Genomic DNA, 15,592 nt, shown 5'->3' on the forward strand with positions numbered 1-15,592 from the left:
ATAAAATAGCACATTTTAAATGGTAATAAATGTTAATATGGAAAATATATATATTTTTTCTTTATTAAAATAAGCATAAATCATTTAGCATATTTAATAAGCACACTAAATCTTTTCCCACTCACTATTTCTGTGGTTGCAGTGTTTGACAGGAATGGAGTGCACACAATCTCTTCCTCCCACATACAGTACATGAAGAGATATAAAACACACACACACTTGCACTAAAAAACATGGAGGCAGCTCCAGATTATGTTTTGACAGACGGGTGCTGACACAGCTTTAATCCTTTGCAACTCCCCCACCAGCCTTCTTCAAGTCAGATTCAAACAGTTTAAAGTAAATCACTCATTCCTCCTTGCTTGTAAATGAGAAGTGTTAAGTGTTAAAAAAGTCAAAACATGATAAATGAGATATGAACAGACAGGATTACAACATTATGTATTCTATTATGTGCAAGACTGCTAGGGGAGTGTTTGATTGAACATTAAAGCAAATACATCTATGTGAGACCAGGCAGCCTGATAACCTTGATCAGAGAAAAATGATAACTGTCCACAAAGATCTATATTTCTTCATATTTCTTTGTTTTAACCAACAAAGGCATCCCCCCTTCGTGCTTTCCATGACATCACTGTGTAACAGGCTGATTATTCAATAAAACTAACAATGGTGCAAGCCAGGTTAAAACTCTGTTACATCATGCTAGACAAAGTGTCAGAACAACTAGATCTGAATATCACTATACCAGTCTTGGGCTAAAAACATAAAATAAAAATAAATAAAGAGCAGTTGGCTTAGTTTCCAACACAAGAAATATAAATATACATGTACAGTAATATGAAAAAAACAAAATACAATGAGGATGGACAAAAAAAACCCTTTCATAGCAGCTTACATAAATGCAAAGAGTTAAAAGCTGCAATAATCCTTATCGCACACATTGCCTTGCAAAAGTACTGACACCCATTAAATATTTCCACTTATCAGTTAAATTTATCATCAAAAGATTAAAAGAATGTACAATTGCGGTGTGGAGGGAAAACTAACACCACACATCGCACTGAACATAATGTAGTATCCTACTGTGGGGATTTTTTTATTAATCATGGAGAGAGAAGCTGGTCAGAGATGATTGGATGATGGATGGAGCTAAATAAAGAGCAACCATGGGAAAAAAACCTGTTAAAGCCTGCGAAAGACTTGAAACTACAGCAGAGGTTTACTTTCCAAGACGGTTGCAACTCTAAACAGCTATACAGAAGTACAATGGAATACATCAAAATGTATTAATTTGTTAGAATTTTGCAGTCAAAGTCCACAGTACAATTTTCAGATGATCATATATAAAATATATCAAAAATCATGTTTCCTTGTCCTTAAACTTCACAATTAAGCACTACTTTGTGTCGGTGTATGACCTAAAATCCTAATAAAATACATTAAAGTTGCTGATTTGCTTAATAGAGTGGGTATAAATACTTTTTCAAGGTACTGTGCCAATGTTCAGTGTGGTTACTGAATAATGAAAAACTAGTTTGGAGAGAAATCTGGATGTTGTTTTCCTCTGGTATACCATGATCCATATATACGAGCAGGTAGTACATGTATTGAAATGCACACAAAAATACATTCTGAACATAAAATGCAAATATTTTGTAACATCTAAACTCTAAACTGCCACTTGGCAAAAGATATGGTAAGGTTGATTCAGATCTTATTGTCTGAACAAGTAAAAAGGCCATTGATCTCTGAGACTGTAAAGCCAGACAGTGTGCTTACAAGCATTTTTTTTATAATTAACATTTAAATATTTTTCAACAAGTCAGATTCACACACCTCTGTGAGTTCATACAACCACAAATCGCATGATAGAATATAAACATTACATTTGCACAGACACAATGACCTGAATACATTTTGGCACACCAGAAATCCAAATCTGAAACTACTGTTGCAGAGTTTAGCTCAGTTTGGAACTGCATACTTCCTTTGCTGGATACCTAACTTTTGGCCATGTTAAGCAACAGCCTATAACAGCTGAAAAAAGGCTTAGTGCAAAAACTAAAATCTTGCAATGCATGCATGCAACAGAACCTGCAGTTATGCCTAAACAAATATAAAATATCACACTTTCATTACATGCCCAAGATCAGAAACAACCAGTCAAGATAAGTTTTGCTGGAGTCATAACCACAGCAACCAACCATCATCTTCAACAATCAGTCTTTCAAATAATGCATTTTTTAAATCTTTTTTCTAATAATAGAAAAATACCTCAACAGCTTTATTTAACGGAAAAGTTCTGGATTTATGTCCATAATGATCAAAATATGAAGCTAAAATTCAGGTTTCATAATCAGTCAAGTAACCCCATGTTCTGTGTGTTCTAGAAAGGCCACAGGAACTCTTAAATTAAAATTTGTTAAAATATTGAAGTATTCCCTATGTTTTCCTTTCCATATATGCAAGACCAATCCATTAGAGTAGCAGGTGTACACCTGAGTAGTGACAGACTGCCAATGAGTGAACAATTCTCTCCAGTGCTAAGAGGAAGGAAAAGCAACCATATCAAAGTTCTCCAGGTTTCTGGTTGCAGCCGGTGCACACGCGTACAGGGTGATCCCAGCCCCGCGAAGGGACCGTTCGACGCTGTGGGGAGCATTCGTCACACACTCCTTGGCCACAGGCACGGCAGTGGTGCTTGGACAGCTTGGCAGTGAACTCGCGCTGGCAGTTGTGGCACGACAGGATGTCCTGGTCAGGCACCCAATAGGCAGGGCGGGCTGCGTCTTTCACTAGGCCTAAGGAGAAAATGGAACAAAAATATAGTCATCGACAACACACCAACACATCTTCGACAATATATATAAAAGCAGCAAGGTGAAGATTAATATTGCTGAGAAAAGAGTCCGAGATCAAGATGGAGTCTAATTAGTGTCAGTCTAATGATAGATAGCATTAGAGCTACTGAAAAGGTCCTGGAAAGGTACTCATGCATATTGAGCAGTCTCACATTTTGTCACATTATAATCACAAAATTCAATATTTTTTAATGGAACTAAATGTGATAAGCCAACACAAGTTAGTGCATTCACTGTAAAGTGGAAGGAAAATTATCCTTTTTTTTTTACAAATAATTAGAAAAACACATGGCATGAATTTGTATTCAGGGGACCTGAAGCTACTCTGTAGAACCACATATTGCTGCAGTTACATCTGCAAGTCCTTTTGGTTAATGGGGTATGTCTCCACCCTCATTCTTCTTTGCAACATGGCTCAAGCTCAGTCAAATTGGATATGAAGGGTCTGTGTACATTTTTAAGTCCTGCCACATATTCTCATTTAGGTCTGGTCTTTGACTAAGCCATTCAAACACATGCGTATCCTTTGATCTAAATCATTCAATTTTAGCTCTGACTGCAATAAAACATGTTGATGTTTGCACTTGTAATGATGCAAGACTTGGAAAAAGTATGAACATCATGACTTTTGAGTCAAAATAGTGGAGAAAGTTATTCTTCAAGTTCCCTTTACCTGGGAAGTATTATATATCCTTAAGTGTATATAATGCTTTACAAAAATTAGACCTGCAGAGTACATGTCACTTTTTAAGATAAGATAAGATAAGATAAGATTTATTTGTCATTGTCATCAACAGATTACAACGAGATTGAGATTTGCTCGACTTGACTTTATATCATAAACAAATTTTTACCTAACTACAGGCACCAAAAACACTGATTGTGCATATTCTTAATCATAAATGTCTCAAGTGGACCATTATTATGAGGTGAATAAAATTTTTAGGAGGTGTGATTCTTGTTACCATAGAAATAAAAAAAACTAGTAAGTAGGTGGTCTAATTTGCTTGTGATTGGAGTAGAGTTTGCTCTGAGGTATTTTAGGGATGGCCATGGATACAGAGACATTTCCAGCAGGATATCAGGTTATCAAAAGCATATTTATCAACGCCTTTCAGAAGTACATTTGGGTCAACATCAGGCTAGCATGCAATAACCTAACAAACACATTAAAACAGTCAATATATTTCTTAAGAAGCAAATCAGGCAAGAGAATGTCACAATATGTCACTCATTGAACACAACAGAGCCATGTTTCTGACACAAATAATTCCTTTTAGTGTTACACAATATATCCATTAATAAAAAACGGATGAGTTCAACACAGCAGATGAAATTTGACAATTCAGCTCAATGAACAACTCTGTTGCTAGCTAGCCTTTTATTAGTGTTGTTAAAGATTCATTTTATGATACATACTCACATGACGATTCAGCCGTTTTAAGTTCTTTTTTGGGGAAAAGGTTGAGTTTACTTGGGACGTTGAGGGAGGGGCTAGAGCAATGATCACATTTGCACCCTGATAATCTATTTTTACACAGACAGAGGCAGTGCAAACTGAAGTTAAAGTAAACAAAAAGGCATCAGGAAGCTATTCTGGGACGTGGAAAAACTTATTGAGGAGGAAATGCACCTACTAACAAAGAATTAGTAGAAGTTAGCCAGAAACGTAGGCTGCAGTGTCTGAAACATATTGATAATGAGTTAGGAAGAAGAAATAACTAGTTCTTAACAATTAAGAGTTCAATTCTTACTGTAGGGATTAGATCTAACTCCTTCATAAAAACAGCTGCAAACTGAAGAAATTCAACATCGACAGTTTTTTTTTGTGCTTATAAATACAAAACACTTCTTTGAGCATTTCATTAGGGATAGAGTTCTGAATAAAAAAAAATAAAGATGGCAAAAGAGCAATAAATCAAAAATCGCTGATTAGATCACAATAGTAAGGTTGTCAAGCTGTAAAAATGTAGCTCATGGAACATCATGGTGGCGCAGGGGAAAAGCGTGACCCATGAATGGAGGCTTAGTCATTCAGATGCAAAAACAGCAACTTTTGGCAAACCCACTTCTTTAAACATTAATGTTAAAATTATAATTTTTTGGTAAATCAAATGTGCAGGTATAAAACAGGCTTTAGAGTTAATACAAAATTTTAAGCCACATTTTATCCTCTTAGCTGATCAAGAGTATACCCATATAATTTTACTTAAGCAAAGGAAGTTCTGGTTTGATAAGGATTTTTAATTTAAGTCATTGTTTGATTTAAAGCAAGTGATTAGCTTTGTTTGTTATTTCTCACTTATTTGAGTTTAATTGGCCTGACTTGTGCATAACAGCTGTCAGAAACTTGATCTAGGGATATTTTTATCCACAAAATTAGCTTTATGAGACTCAACCACAAGGGGGCAATATACTACCCATTTTGAACCTTCCATACCTACGTACACAACTATATCTGATTTTTAAGCAATACTTACCAAGTGGGATGTCAATAGCAGTAGCCACAACGCCTATGGTGTTGGTAACAGCCTCTCCAACCTTCCTGGCCAGAGTTCCACCTTCTTCCTCCTCAAGCTCTGACGCAAGTATTTCTGCACAAAGAAGAAAAACCTGAATAAAAAAAGGCATGCTCACATAAAGATTAAATATCAGCATAAACACAAAGAGGAATGACATTTAAAATATGTGTGGGCGTACCTGCATATGAAGCTCTCTGCTCAAAGCAGACGTCACAGACTCTGACAGGGGCAAGACCCCAACCTCTCTCGGGGACAGGAGCAGCTTTGGAGGAGCAGCCGTCACAGAACCCCTCCCCGCAGGCACGGCAGTGATGCTTGGTGTCGTTATCCTGGAAGACTGCGTGACACTTGTGGCACATCTTGTACAGAGGGAAATGCAATAACAGCACATGTTGTTATTGATCAAGAGCTGAAGGGAGGAGACTGCAACCAGCAGTATTTCCCCATTTCATTTCGTGACAGGCATGCATAAGTTGTGCAACAGGAGCACAGAGCTATAGAGAGTAAACATCCCTCTGGACATGAAAGTGTCGACTTGGCTGCTGATGGCGAGTGGCAGAGGGCGAGTCTGTGTCACTCACCATGATGAGGGAGTTGGGTTTCCAGTAGGCTGGGGCGATCTGATCTGTCAGCCAAGAGGTGACAGCCTTAGCAGGTTTCACGCCGAGCTCTGATACCGACTGGGCCACTAGATTGACGCCATCGAGAAGCCGCTGTGCAGCGTTGTTGTTGTCCTTTAAAAAGCCGTCAGACTGCAAAACCACAGAAGAATCTGTTTGAATGTGACAATATTTCAAAGTCTGCGTCATGCGACAGTTTGGATTTTGTGAAATGAGGATCTGTGAAGCAATGAGTAAAAATACTATTTATTTAGCTGATTTTAGCCATTTAATAAAAATCTGAAACTGAAAAAGTGTTCATATCTGTGAAATTCAACATTTAATACAGTATAATATATTATCTGACTACAAGCCAAGACAAGGTGATGTGGATATTTTAGATATGCAGCATAAATTGCCCAATTCTTGTATACCACATATGTAGGCCATCGCTAAGGCATTTACACAACTGATATTTAAATCTCACTGCAATGACCTAATACCATGTAACATTATGCAATTTCTCCTCTTACAAAGTACTTGGGGTGCCAAATACCTTTAACTGAAAGTTCATCTGACAGCACAAACTACTTTCTGATTAATTCAGATAATAATTCTCTGACCACTGGGGTGAGAGCTCTCAGAGGGCAGTGAAGTTATTCCTTGAGTGCGTAAAAAAATACAACTTAACAGTGACATAGCAGCTAAAGTAACTTGTCCTATCCTGATTCAGTAGATCTCTGAAAACTTAATCCTAATACCAAACGTGTGTGCACTACATAAACTGGGAGCAAATTGACTTTATTGGACTTAAAAGATGTGACAGGAACTAGCTTTAGTTTGCTGCAGTGTTACTACACAGTTATGTAGGCTCAGGGGGTGTATAGCTCGTTAATCTGCTCTTTTGCATCAGTTGGGCAGAGACATTTGAAATGGAAGAGTCCGGTGCTTTTCCAGATCTTGCAGTCATCAAAAAATGATCCTGGCCCATCCGCTGATCTTGCAGTAATCATATATGCAACACGCATATTATTTGGCTAAGAAAGCAGTGACAAAAGTATAAATTTCTCTTTGAACAATTATAAGACAGGGGTCTTCAATCTGTGGCTTTTCAGGATCAACACAGTGATTGTTATTAAAACTGCTCATTTGCTGCAAAACGCAGTAGAATTTTTACATATAACAGTAACAAAAAGGCTAATTTATGTGGGCGTGATTTATATTATAATGCAAATAATTTATAAGACAAGGACAAAAATGGTATAAGAAAAACTATGTTTTTTTCTATACATGTTTGTCTAAGTACACACTTTTTTTCTTCATTCCCTGTCAAAATACACTTTTTAATCATATTAATAGTAAAATAGTATTTCAATCAGGAAATACTCTATAGAAATTATTTCTCATTTTGTAGAAATGTTTATGTTGTCTTAATTGTCAAGGTTCTGCACATGTTTCACAAAAAAGTAATTTTTAAAACTTGACATGTTTCTTTTATGTCACATAAGCTTTGCAGCCTTAGAAAAATGTTATCAGAAGGAGTGATGGCAAAAGTGGCTGTAAAGGTGTAGCTATTTTATAGTCATGAAATATAGTCATAAGTAATACAACATATTTTTACTGCATAATAACTTCACTTCAAACAATAATATCACTTAAAAATAGATGCAAGCAGTTTGCTTTTATTACCCCAGGCCAAACATGCTGGATCTCAGTGCGGACGACTGTGTCCACAGGGTCCTGGTTGCCATACCAGTACTGGCGGCTCCGGTAGATCACTCCACAGTTTGGACATTCAATCACGTAACTAAACATATGGAAAAAGAAAAATATAAATATGTTTAAATATGTTCATTATATAAACAAAATAAATAAATAAATAAATAAAATGACAGTGTCTCTTTTTGGACTGAATTGAATATGTCAAAATATGGATGAGTATCAATGTTTTTCTGAACCTAAAAAGAATTTACGATTTACAAACCAGTAAGTGTGTGATTTTATTCTACATCAGTGCTGAAGCTTATGCATCAAGTAATTACAAATTATAGGAATATCTGAATATAACAGTAAAAATCTATGATTTATTTAATTTTGGCAATTACAAAATAGGTTTTTTTGTTGTTTTTAATAAAATCCACTAGATTATGTTATGCAATTTTATTTCAATATTTAGTCTTAATGCTGTTAAGGTTATTACACCTTGAGTATCTGGTAATGATCTGTGCCTCGTATAATGTAATAAACATGTTGAGTAAAGCTTGGATAAACATTGCCAGGTGAACTTCCCCGTCACTCACCCAGACCAGGCGTATCTGGCGAGGCCCATCCATGGGGAGTCTGAGGAAGCAGATGTCTTTGGGACAACCAACACTTCCTTCCCTCCTTCATAACAAGCCTGAGATGACAATATTATTCCAAGTAATGCCTAATCAATTAATCAAGAAAGTGTATTTTTAGCATTGTATCTCAAAACAGAATAACAAAAACTAAAGTTGAGCAACTATGCTTACCTTACAAGTGAAAATCCGATTATCATACTGCGCAGAGTAACGGCAGCGTTGCTTCGCCTCGTGGTACGACCCTTCCTGTAGGTGGTTCATACTATTCTTGCAGCCAGATCTGTGATAAATGCAATTATTAATTAAGAACATTGAAATAGATGGGGCAACAGTTGTTGTTTTTAAAAAAGCAAGAGTACTGACCCACAACTGAGGCAACAGCTGGAACAGGTGAAGTACTCATCAGGAAAGAAACAGCTGTGTGCTGCAACCTCACCTGCGATTTCTCCATTAAAACGCTCACTCAATGCCTGCAAGAACAGTGATAAAAAACAAACAAACTTTCAATTATAACCTCAACTAAACAGAGTCAGTCACACTACAAATTAGCCTAAACTATGTTCAGTGTCATTCATTAAGATCAGCAAGGTCTACTAAACATCCAGCCAGATTAAAGCAGATTAATTATTGAAAAGTCAGCGGACATGCAGCTCTACCTGCAGGGCTTTGAAGATGACGCCCGGGGTACGAGGAGAACGCGTGGCGTTGTTATCCAGGAGCTGCTCCAGTTTATTCTGCAAGCCCCGGAAATCGGTAGGAGGACGGAGAGTCTGCGTGCCCCAATACTGGAAGGAGCTGAAGGCTTCAGGAAAACGAGAAAGCTTCCTAAAGCGCTCCAATAGCAGCCGATCCACACTCTCCAATGATTTATCTACAGTAGGACAAAGACGGAATATGACATTCACCAAAGTTTTTGAACAAATGATGTGTTCATATCACTGAATGTGCAAAAACAGAACCTTTTTCTTTTCCTAACACCATAATTTCATATAGCAATAACAAATAGGACTTCTAATTTATGTTGTGTATTGTTTTATTCTCAAAGCAATAACAAAACTAGAAAACCAATACTGCACATCACCCTAGTGAAACATGGTAACATCAGACAAAACATGCAGTACGGGCTAAAATGGAATATAACGGACAAAAATATTCAGTGTAAAGCTGGTAGAGACATAGTCCAAATGAATTATTATGTGATACTTTATGTTGGTGTTTCACATAAACTCCTAATTAAATACAGTAAGTCTGTTATGTGACATCCATCCATCCCCTGTACATGCGAATGCATTTTGTGTTCAGAGGGAGTGTTTTACTGTCATTTTAAGGGCTATTGTTTACACAACATAAAGTGCAATGCAAAGTGATTACTTGCTGCAAGGAAAATGAGTATGTGTCACCTGAACCTAGGAGCTTGGTGTGGACGGTTTCATGGAAGATGACCACCGCAGGACCCAGGGTGGACAGAGGGACATCCAGTCCACAGCGGGCGGTCGTGGCTTTTAGCTCCTTGGTGAAATGCTTCAGATAAGCATCAGAGGCATCACCGAGAAACTTGAAAAGGTCATCATGCAGGCGGTCAGCATGAGTGCGGTAAATGATGAGGTCCGAGACAGCGAGCACCTTGAGTAAAAGACGAGTTCTCTGGCCCTGTTTAGAGCTGTTGCCAAGCAGCCCTTCTGTATCGATGACCACAATCTTATGGATGGGGTCGAATGCTGCCCATACACCCACTGTGCAGGACTCCTGTGTGGGAGACGTTTTGAAGACTTCTCTGCCCATGAAGAAGGTGTGGTTCAGGGTGTGCGACTTGCCCTCCCCCGTGTTACCAAAGATGGACACCACCTTCAGCAGCTGGTTGGGGTTGCATCCGAGGCATCTCATGAACGACGATTCATCTTTTATCTGGAGAGGAACAACGAAGAGTATATAGCATAAACCAGAAAATTTAAGACCAACGAATCCTCACAAAAACCTAATTTACAAAAGACAACTCTACAAAGGGATTAGACTGCCACCAATGCAGAGGTTATTAAGGGAGTAACACCAAACAGGTAGGAAGGTTTCTGAATACATGGTATTATGCAATCAAGAAGCAACTTATTACCAAAATACTTTAAGGAAAACCATTCTAACACTCTGCAAGAAGTATCAGGATTGAACTGCAGAGAATCATGGGGAAAAAAGACTGAAAAGAGGAAAAAAGGTGCACACTCCAAATTTTGCCAAAAGACTAGGATAAAAAAACAACATCCTCCACAAAAACTTTGCCCAACGATCCAGAAGCAATTTAGTGATTTTTTTTTTTTTTCCACACCAATGGAGTGTCGTGTAACAAGGTAAAATAGAAGTGGCAACTTCGAATTTGCTTGTGTAATGTGTAATGTTGTGTAATGTTTTGATGAAGAAATCAAAACATTACACAATTTTGGATTCATGGCCAAGAAACTGCAGAATATAGTCCTTTTGACAATTTATATATTGGTTATCAGAAACTTGATCTGTTCCTCAGTAACAGCAGTGAGGTTTGTCCAAAACACATTTTCAGTCTGTCTGAAAAACGTTTTGAATGAAAACACAAGTGATTGAAACACAGTGGGTGGAAGAACAGGAAGATCTCACCTGCATTTCTTCATTCTCATCAACTAAGAGAAAGCTCGACACCTTCTCCAGAAGCCGTGTTTTCTCAGATGACTCAGGCACATCAGCGTTCTGGACAGAAGTCTTGGCAGTGTTCACTTCAGCTTGTTTGGGTGGTGGAGGGTAAGATATGAGCTGGTGTTTTTTCTTGCTGCTCCCGCTGTGGGTACGTTTCTGACAGTCCTGACACAGATTCACCTTGCAATTCTGGCAGCGAACCACAGACCTGAGGCGTTTGCTGCCATCCCCATTCCCTCCTTTGCAGTTGTCACAGTAGGGAACATGGCCAGGACCAACCGGGACCCGGTCGTGGTTCCTCAGGTGCTCCTGACGGTGGAGCTCCAGCTCACATCTGACACACTGGAGGGTTTTGCAGTCATCACACTCGAATGCTGCCTCTTCGGAGCCACCACAGGAATAATTCTCTTGACATGTTAAACTTGTATTGACTCCTTTTTCAGATGATGAGCCATGCCCACTCATTGTTTATTAGAAGATTATCTTAAATTCGGATTATTACTTTATTAGAGCAGCAGCTATTTCCAAAAAAAAAAAACAGTTAACGTGAAATGCACAAAGTAATACTGAACTGAAATTATGCTATATTAATAAATAATCTTAAGATTTTGCATGCTGACAGGTTTAGCTGCTTTTAACTTGTTTAAGTTATAAAAAATGTTGAAGGTGAGTTAGCTATTTTAAATATTGTCATTTATTGTTGCTAAAAGTAATGCTAACAGATATGCTAAACACAAAGTTAGCTTGCCAGTGCAATAGAAGTTGGTGATTAGGTTGGGTTATTTTTATAAACACATCCCTCAGATATATCTGTGATCAATTTTGATTTTCCAACTTCAATTCCTAACTAAATAAATGTGGTGCTAAAAATAAATATCGTACAAATCTGAGGGAACAGATAGTACCAAGCGAACCAAGCTTTTTCTGACAGAAATATGTGTGTAAATGTCAATGCTAACAACAGGCTGGCTAGCAAAACAAACTGAGCTTAGGAAGCTAATTTATAAAATTTATTTTTCTATGATTCAGCATCGGTTCGGCTTACATCTGGCCTAATTTAGCTATTTATGTTTTAACTTTTTTTCTCCACAGACAAGCAGCAAACGCTAATGTTCTTCATCCGTCCAAAACAAGCAGCTAGCCTCCTGTTTGTCAACTGAACTGAAGAGGAATATACAAATTTAGCCGGTGAGAGAACCGCTGGTAACTGCGGCTGGTTTGGCTTTAAACCGGGACAGAAATCCTCCCAATTATGTTTTTAAAAGTCCTTTAAAGTCTTACTGTGTTTGAATCCTTCCGAGCCGTGTCATTGTTTTGTTCTTCAGCCCCCCTCCCTTGCAGGTTTCTGTAGCTACGTTGTGTTGTTGCTAGGTCAGATCAGCTGATCTGATTATTTCAGTCAAAGGGGTGAAGAAGGAAGTAGAGTGCTGTGGCATGACGGGAGACGTAGTTCTACATGGCAAACTGTCTTCTGGGTAATTGGAGATATAAGCATCACTTACTGTATATCTCCAATATAAAAGGTGAATACACCAATTCACCTTTTATCAAATTACAATCCCAACTTAAATGTATTTCATGAGAATTTTATGTGGTAGATCTAAACTATGTAGCCCATAGGGAAATGGAAATTCTATGATTAACATTTTATAAACAAAAATCTGAAGAGACCAACATGGATTTTAATTCTGTTTTCAATTCACTTTGTTTATATAGTACAATTTCACAATATATCATCTCAACGCACTTTACAAAACAAGTCAACTCAATCATACTGATCCTATAGTTGTTTCAATATTTATAGTTCAATCCAAATACAACTGGACTTTAAAACTATGAGAAAGTCATAGGGAAATATCAAAACATAAATCTAAACAGCAGCAAGAGACAAAGTTGAACAAATAAGATACTTTCACACTGTCCTAATGCAAAAATGAATAATTTTCTCCAACCAATAAAATATTTTAATTGTTTAAGAGGGCTTATGTTTCTAGATTTAATACTTTCATGTCTGTGATTGATGGCAAATACAGAACCAAACACAGCTTTGAGGTTGCGCTTTGTCAGAGCTGAGCACTCATAGTCCTGAGCTCTGATTCTGTCTGCAAGGCTCCTGCTCCTGAAGCCAGGAGCCATGGTGCCCTGTTGGTGAAGATCAACTGATGTCCACATTGTGATGCAGGTTAGCGTGAATTCCCACATGGGGAAATCGGGTTTGAGCCTCTGATATGGGAAATCCGCCTGCAGAGATGCTGTGGAAGGGTGACCAGGCTGAAACAGAGGATGAAGACATCCACATGGGGGTAGCAGAGACAGCGAAAGTCGCCAAACTCATCCTTTCAGATACACAATAAGCAAATGACTCATATTTCTGTTACAGAAGTCTGTGAAATTCACCTGTACAGCTGTATCTGTCGGCTTGATCCGAGCTGGAATTCCAGTCACATAAAGAAAACCTGCCAGTTATATAGAAAAAGTGATAGAAGATAGCTGGTGAGAGCGCATCTGCTCTCACCAGCTGGCCGATCTTCAGCAACCCCAGTTGAGGCCGTTGTCTCCGGAAGACCTGCAGCCGCTGGGCGTGCTGCTGATGACGATGTGTGACATGGTGACGGTTAGCAGCGGCTTCTCTGGTGGAAATAACCGCTTTTCTGCAGTTTTTAGGAACATTTGAAAGCAATATCTTGTATGCAAGATATTGTAATTGAACTTTCCAATTTACGTCTAAATTGGAAAGTTAATTTAGACGAAAATTCAGGTTAGAATTCTCAGTAAGATAAAAGGGGAAAAAACATTTTGGCCTAATGAGATGCCATTTCCAAGGAACACAATCTGCACCAAATGAAGGCAAACTGAGGGCCAAATGGCACAGCTGGATTGGCATTGTTACACTGTCATCAGCTGTTGTTTATAGCAGCAACATTGTGTGCTTTGGTTTATCCTGCCTTTTTTTCTAAGGTGACTGGGTTCATAAATTCACACATTATGAAGCACATAACTGCACTGCTAGACAGCAGCTGGAAAATATGCCCCATCTTAATTTTATTGTAATATTCTATTACTTATTTTACTAATATAATTAATAATTATTTATACAAATTAATTCTCAGTAGTCTCAAAGCTAATGCTTTCAGGTGATAATCTTAAACTATGTTTAGTTGGCTGACAAAACAGTCAAATTAATTTTATTAAGGATAATTAAAAATACACCAATTAATCTGCAGAATATATTGCAAACATAAATAAGTAGCCTTCAGAATTACTGAACATAAACAGTCACGAGGACATTTTGATCTCGTGGCTAGTTTATCCAATAATCCAAGTAAAATTTATTGAGGTTTTCTTAAATAAAAGTCTTTAGATAACTCATCTAGAAATTAGTGACGTTGCAAATGTAAAATATGAAACTAATTGTTTTTTATGCAAATACAATGAACTACAGATTTCCTTCCACCTCAATATTATGTCCTGTGTTATGTTCTATTACCAAAAAATTCTAACAAAATACTTTGAGCTTTGCAGCTGCAATGAATGAAAGGTTCAAGATGAACACTGTCACATTGCATTGAAGGTGTGTAGCTGGTATTCCCCTTTGATCAGGAAGCACACAGAACCCGTATCTGATACTGCCCTCTGTATTTCACCTCTTTTGAGCTTAGTGCATTGTTCTGGAGAGTCAAGGCTGTAAGTTACTTTTTTCACTCCTTTTCTTACACTTTTTGCACCACACAATGTCACCGATGTTCTACCGAATCGCTTTGCAAGTTTTGCAAGATGTGTTTTCAGAAGCGGGAAATGTTTGGGGGTAAAATGCCCCTTTAAACAAAGTGCTGCTTCTTATCTGTGTGAGCCTGCAGGAAACTCTGGGAGCATTGTGTTTAAGGCCTCTGCTTCCTGTTTGCCCTCGTTTCTCACTCGTTCGTTCTCTTCTCCTGTGTGCCCCCCTCCCATCCCCTCTTTTTCCCACCACCTGCAGTGTGAGTGATAGACTGTATTCTCCATGGCAGGAGGACAACATCTGGTCTGCTCATGTTGCAAACTCACTTCTGTGCTTCACCTCTGACAGCTGCAAGTCACAACTCTGTTCCTCAGTCCAAGGTAAAATCCAAACACAGGAAACAGTCTTTAAATATCTCTGGATTCAAAAACTCTTTTCCTGTATTATCCTCTTTTATCATAGATCATCTGCAGGGCAGTTCTTCCGAGCAAGATCAGTTCAAACACTCAGGCAAAGTTCACATGTAACTCAGAAAGGAGCAGCAGGTGTCACTATTGTGCTGAAAAAAGACTTCGAGGCTTTACTGCCACCTCTTTTACCGTAAACATGTTTTGTATCTTCATTCTCACACTCTCAGCTCATGAATCGACACCCAGCACAGTATCCTGATTCCTGACACAGATTCACTGAGCTAATCTGCTTAGTAAAGGTCTCTGTGTGGCTTAGGGGGGAGACCATGCAGCACACACGCCTAATTCCACATTTTTATAATCAAAAAGATCAATTTGGTGATTACAGACTGACTCCTGACTTGTGTAAGGTGGTCAGCTCCAATACTTAACTGGTTAGCCTCATGGATTAATCCAGTTTTTATTTACGGTAATAGCAG

General features: G+C 38.1%; 1 protein-coding gene across 1 annotated transcript; it reads right to left on the bottom strand.

Annotated features, from left to right (window-relative positions):
• Positions 1–250: 250 nt before the first annotated feature.
• On the bottom strand, positions 251–12,364 carry LOC114134332 (zinc finger FYVE domain-containing protein 1-like). Its single transcript, XM_028000868.1, has 11 exons — positions 10,950–12,364; positions 9,728–10,232; positions 8,984–9,198; positions 8,691–8,797; positions 8,499–8,607; positions 8,286–8,383; positions 7,675–7,792; positions 5,968–6,138; positions 5,565–5,745; positions 5,345–5,458; positions 251–2,804 (listed from the first exon to the last, which is right to left on the bottom strand). Exons 1-11 carry the CDS (start codon positions 11,448–11,450, stop codon positions 2,572–2,574), a joined length of 2,352 nt encoding a protein of 783 aa, XP_027856669.1. The 5' UTR covers positions 11,451–12,364; the 3' UTR covers positions 251–2,571.
• Positions 12,365–15,592: the final 3,228 nt, after the last annotated feature.

Source organism: Xiphophorus couchianus, chromosome 19 (genome assembly GCF_001444195.1).
Source record: "Xiphophorus couchianus chromosome 19, X_couchianus-1.0, whole genome shotgun sequence".
Taxonomy (NCBI): Eukaryota; Metazoa; Chordata; class Actinopteri; order Cyprinodontiformes; family Poeciliidae; genus Xiphophorus; species Xiphophorus couchianus.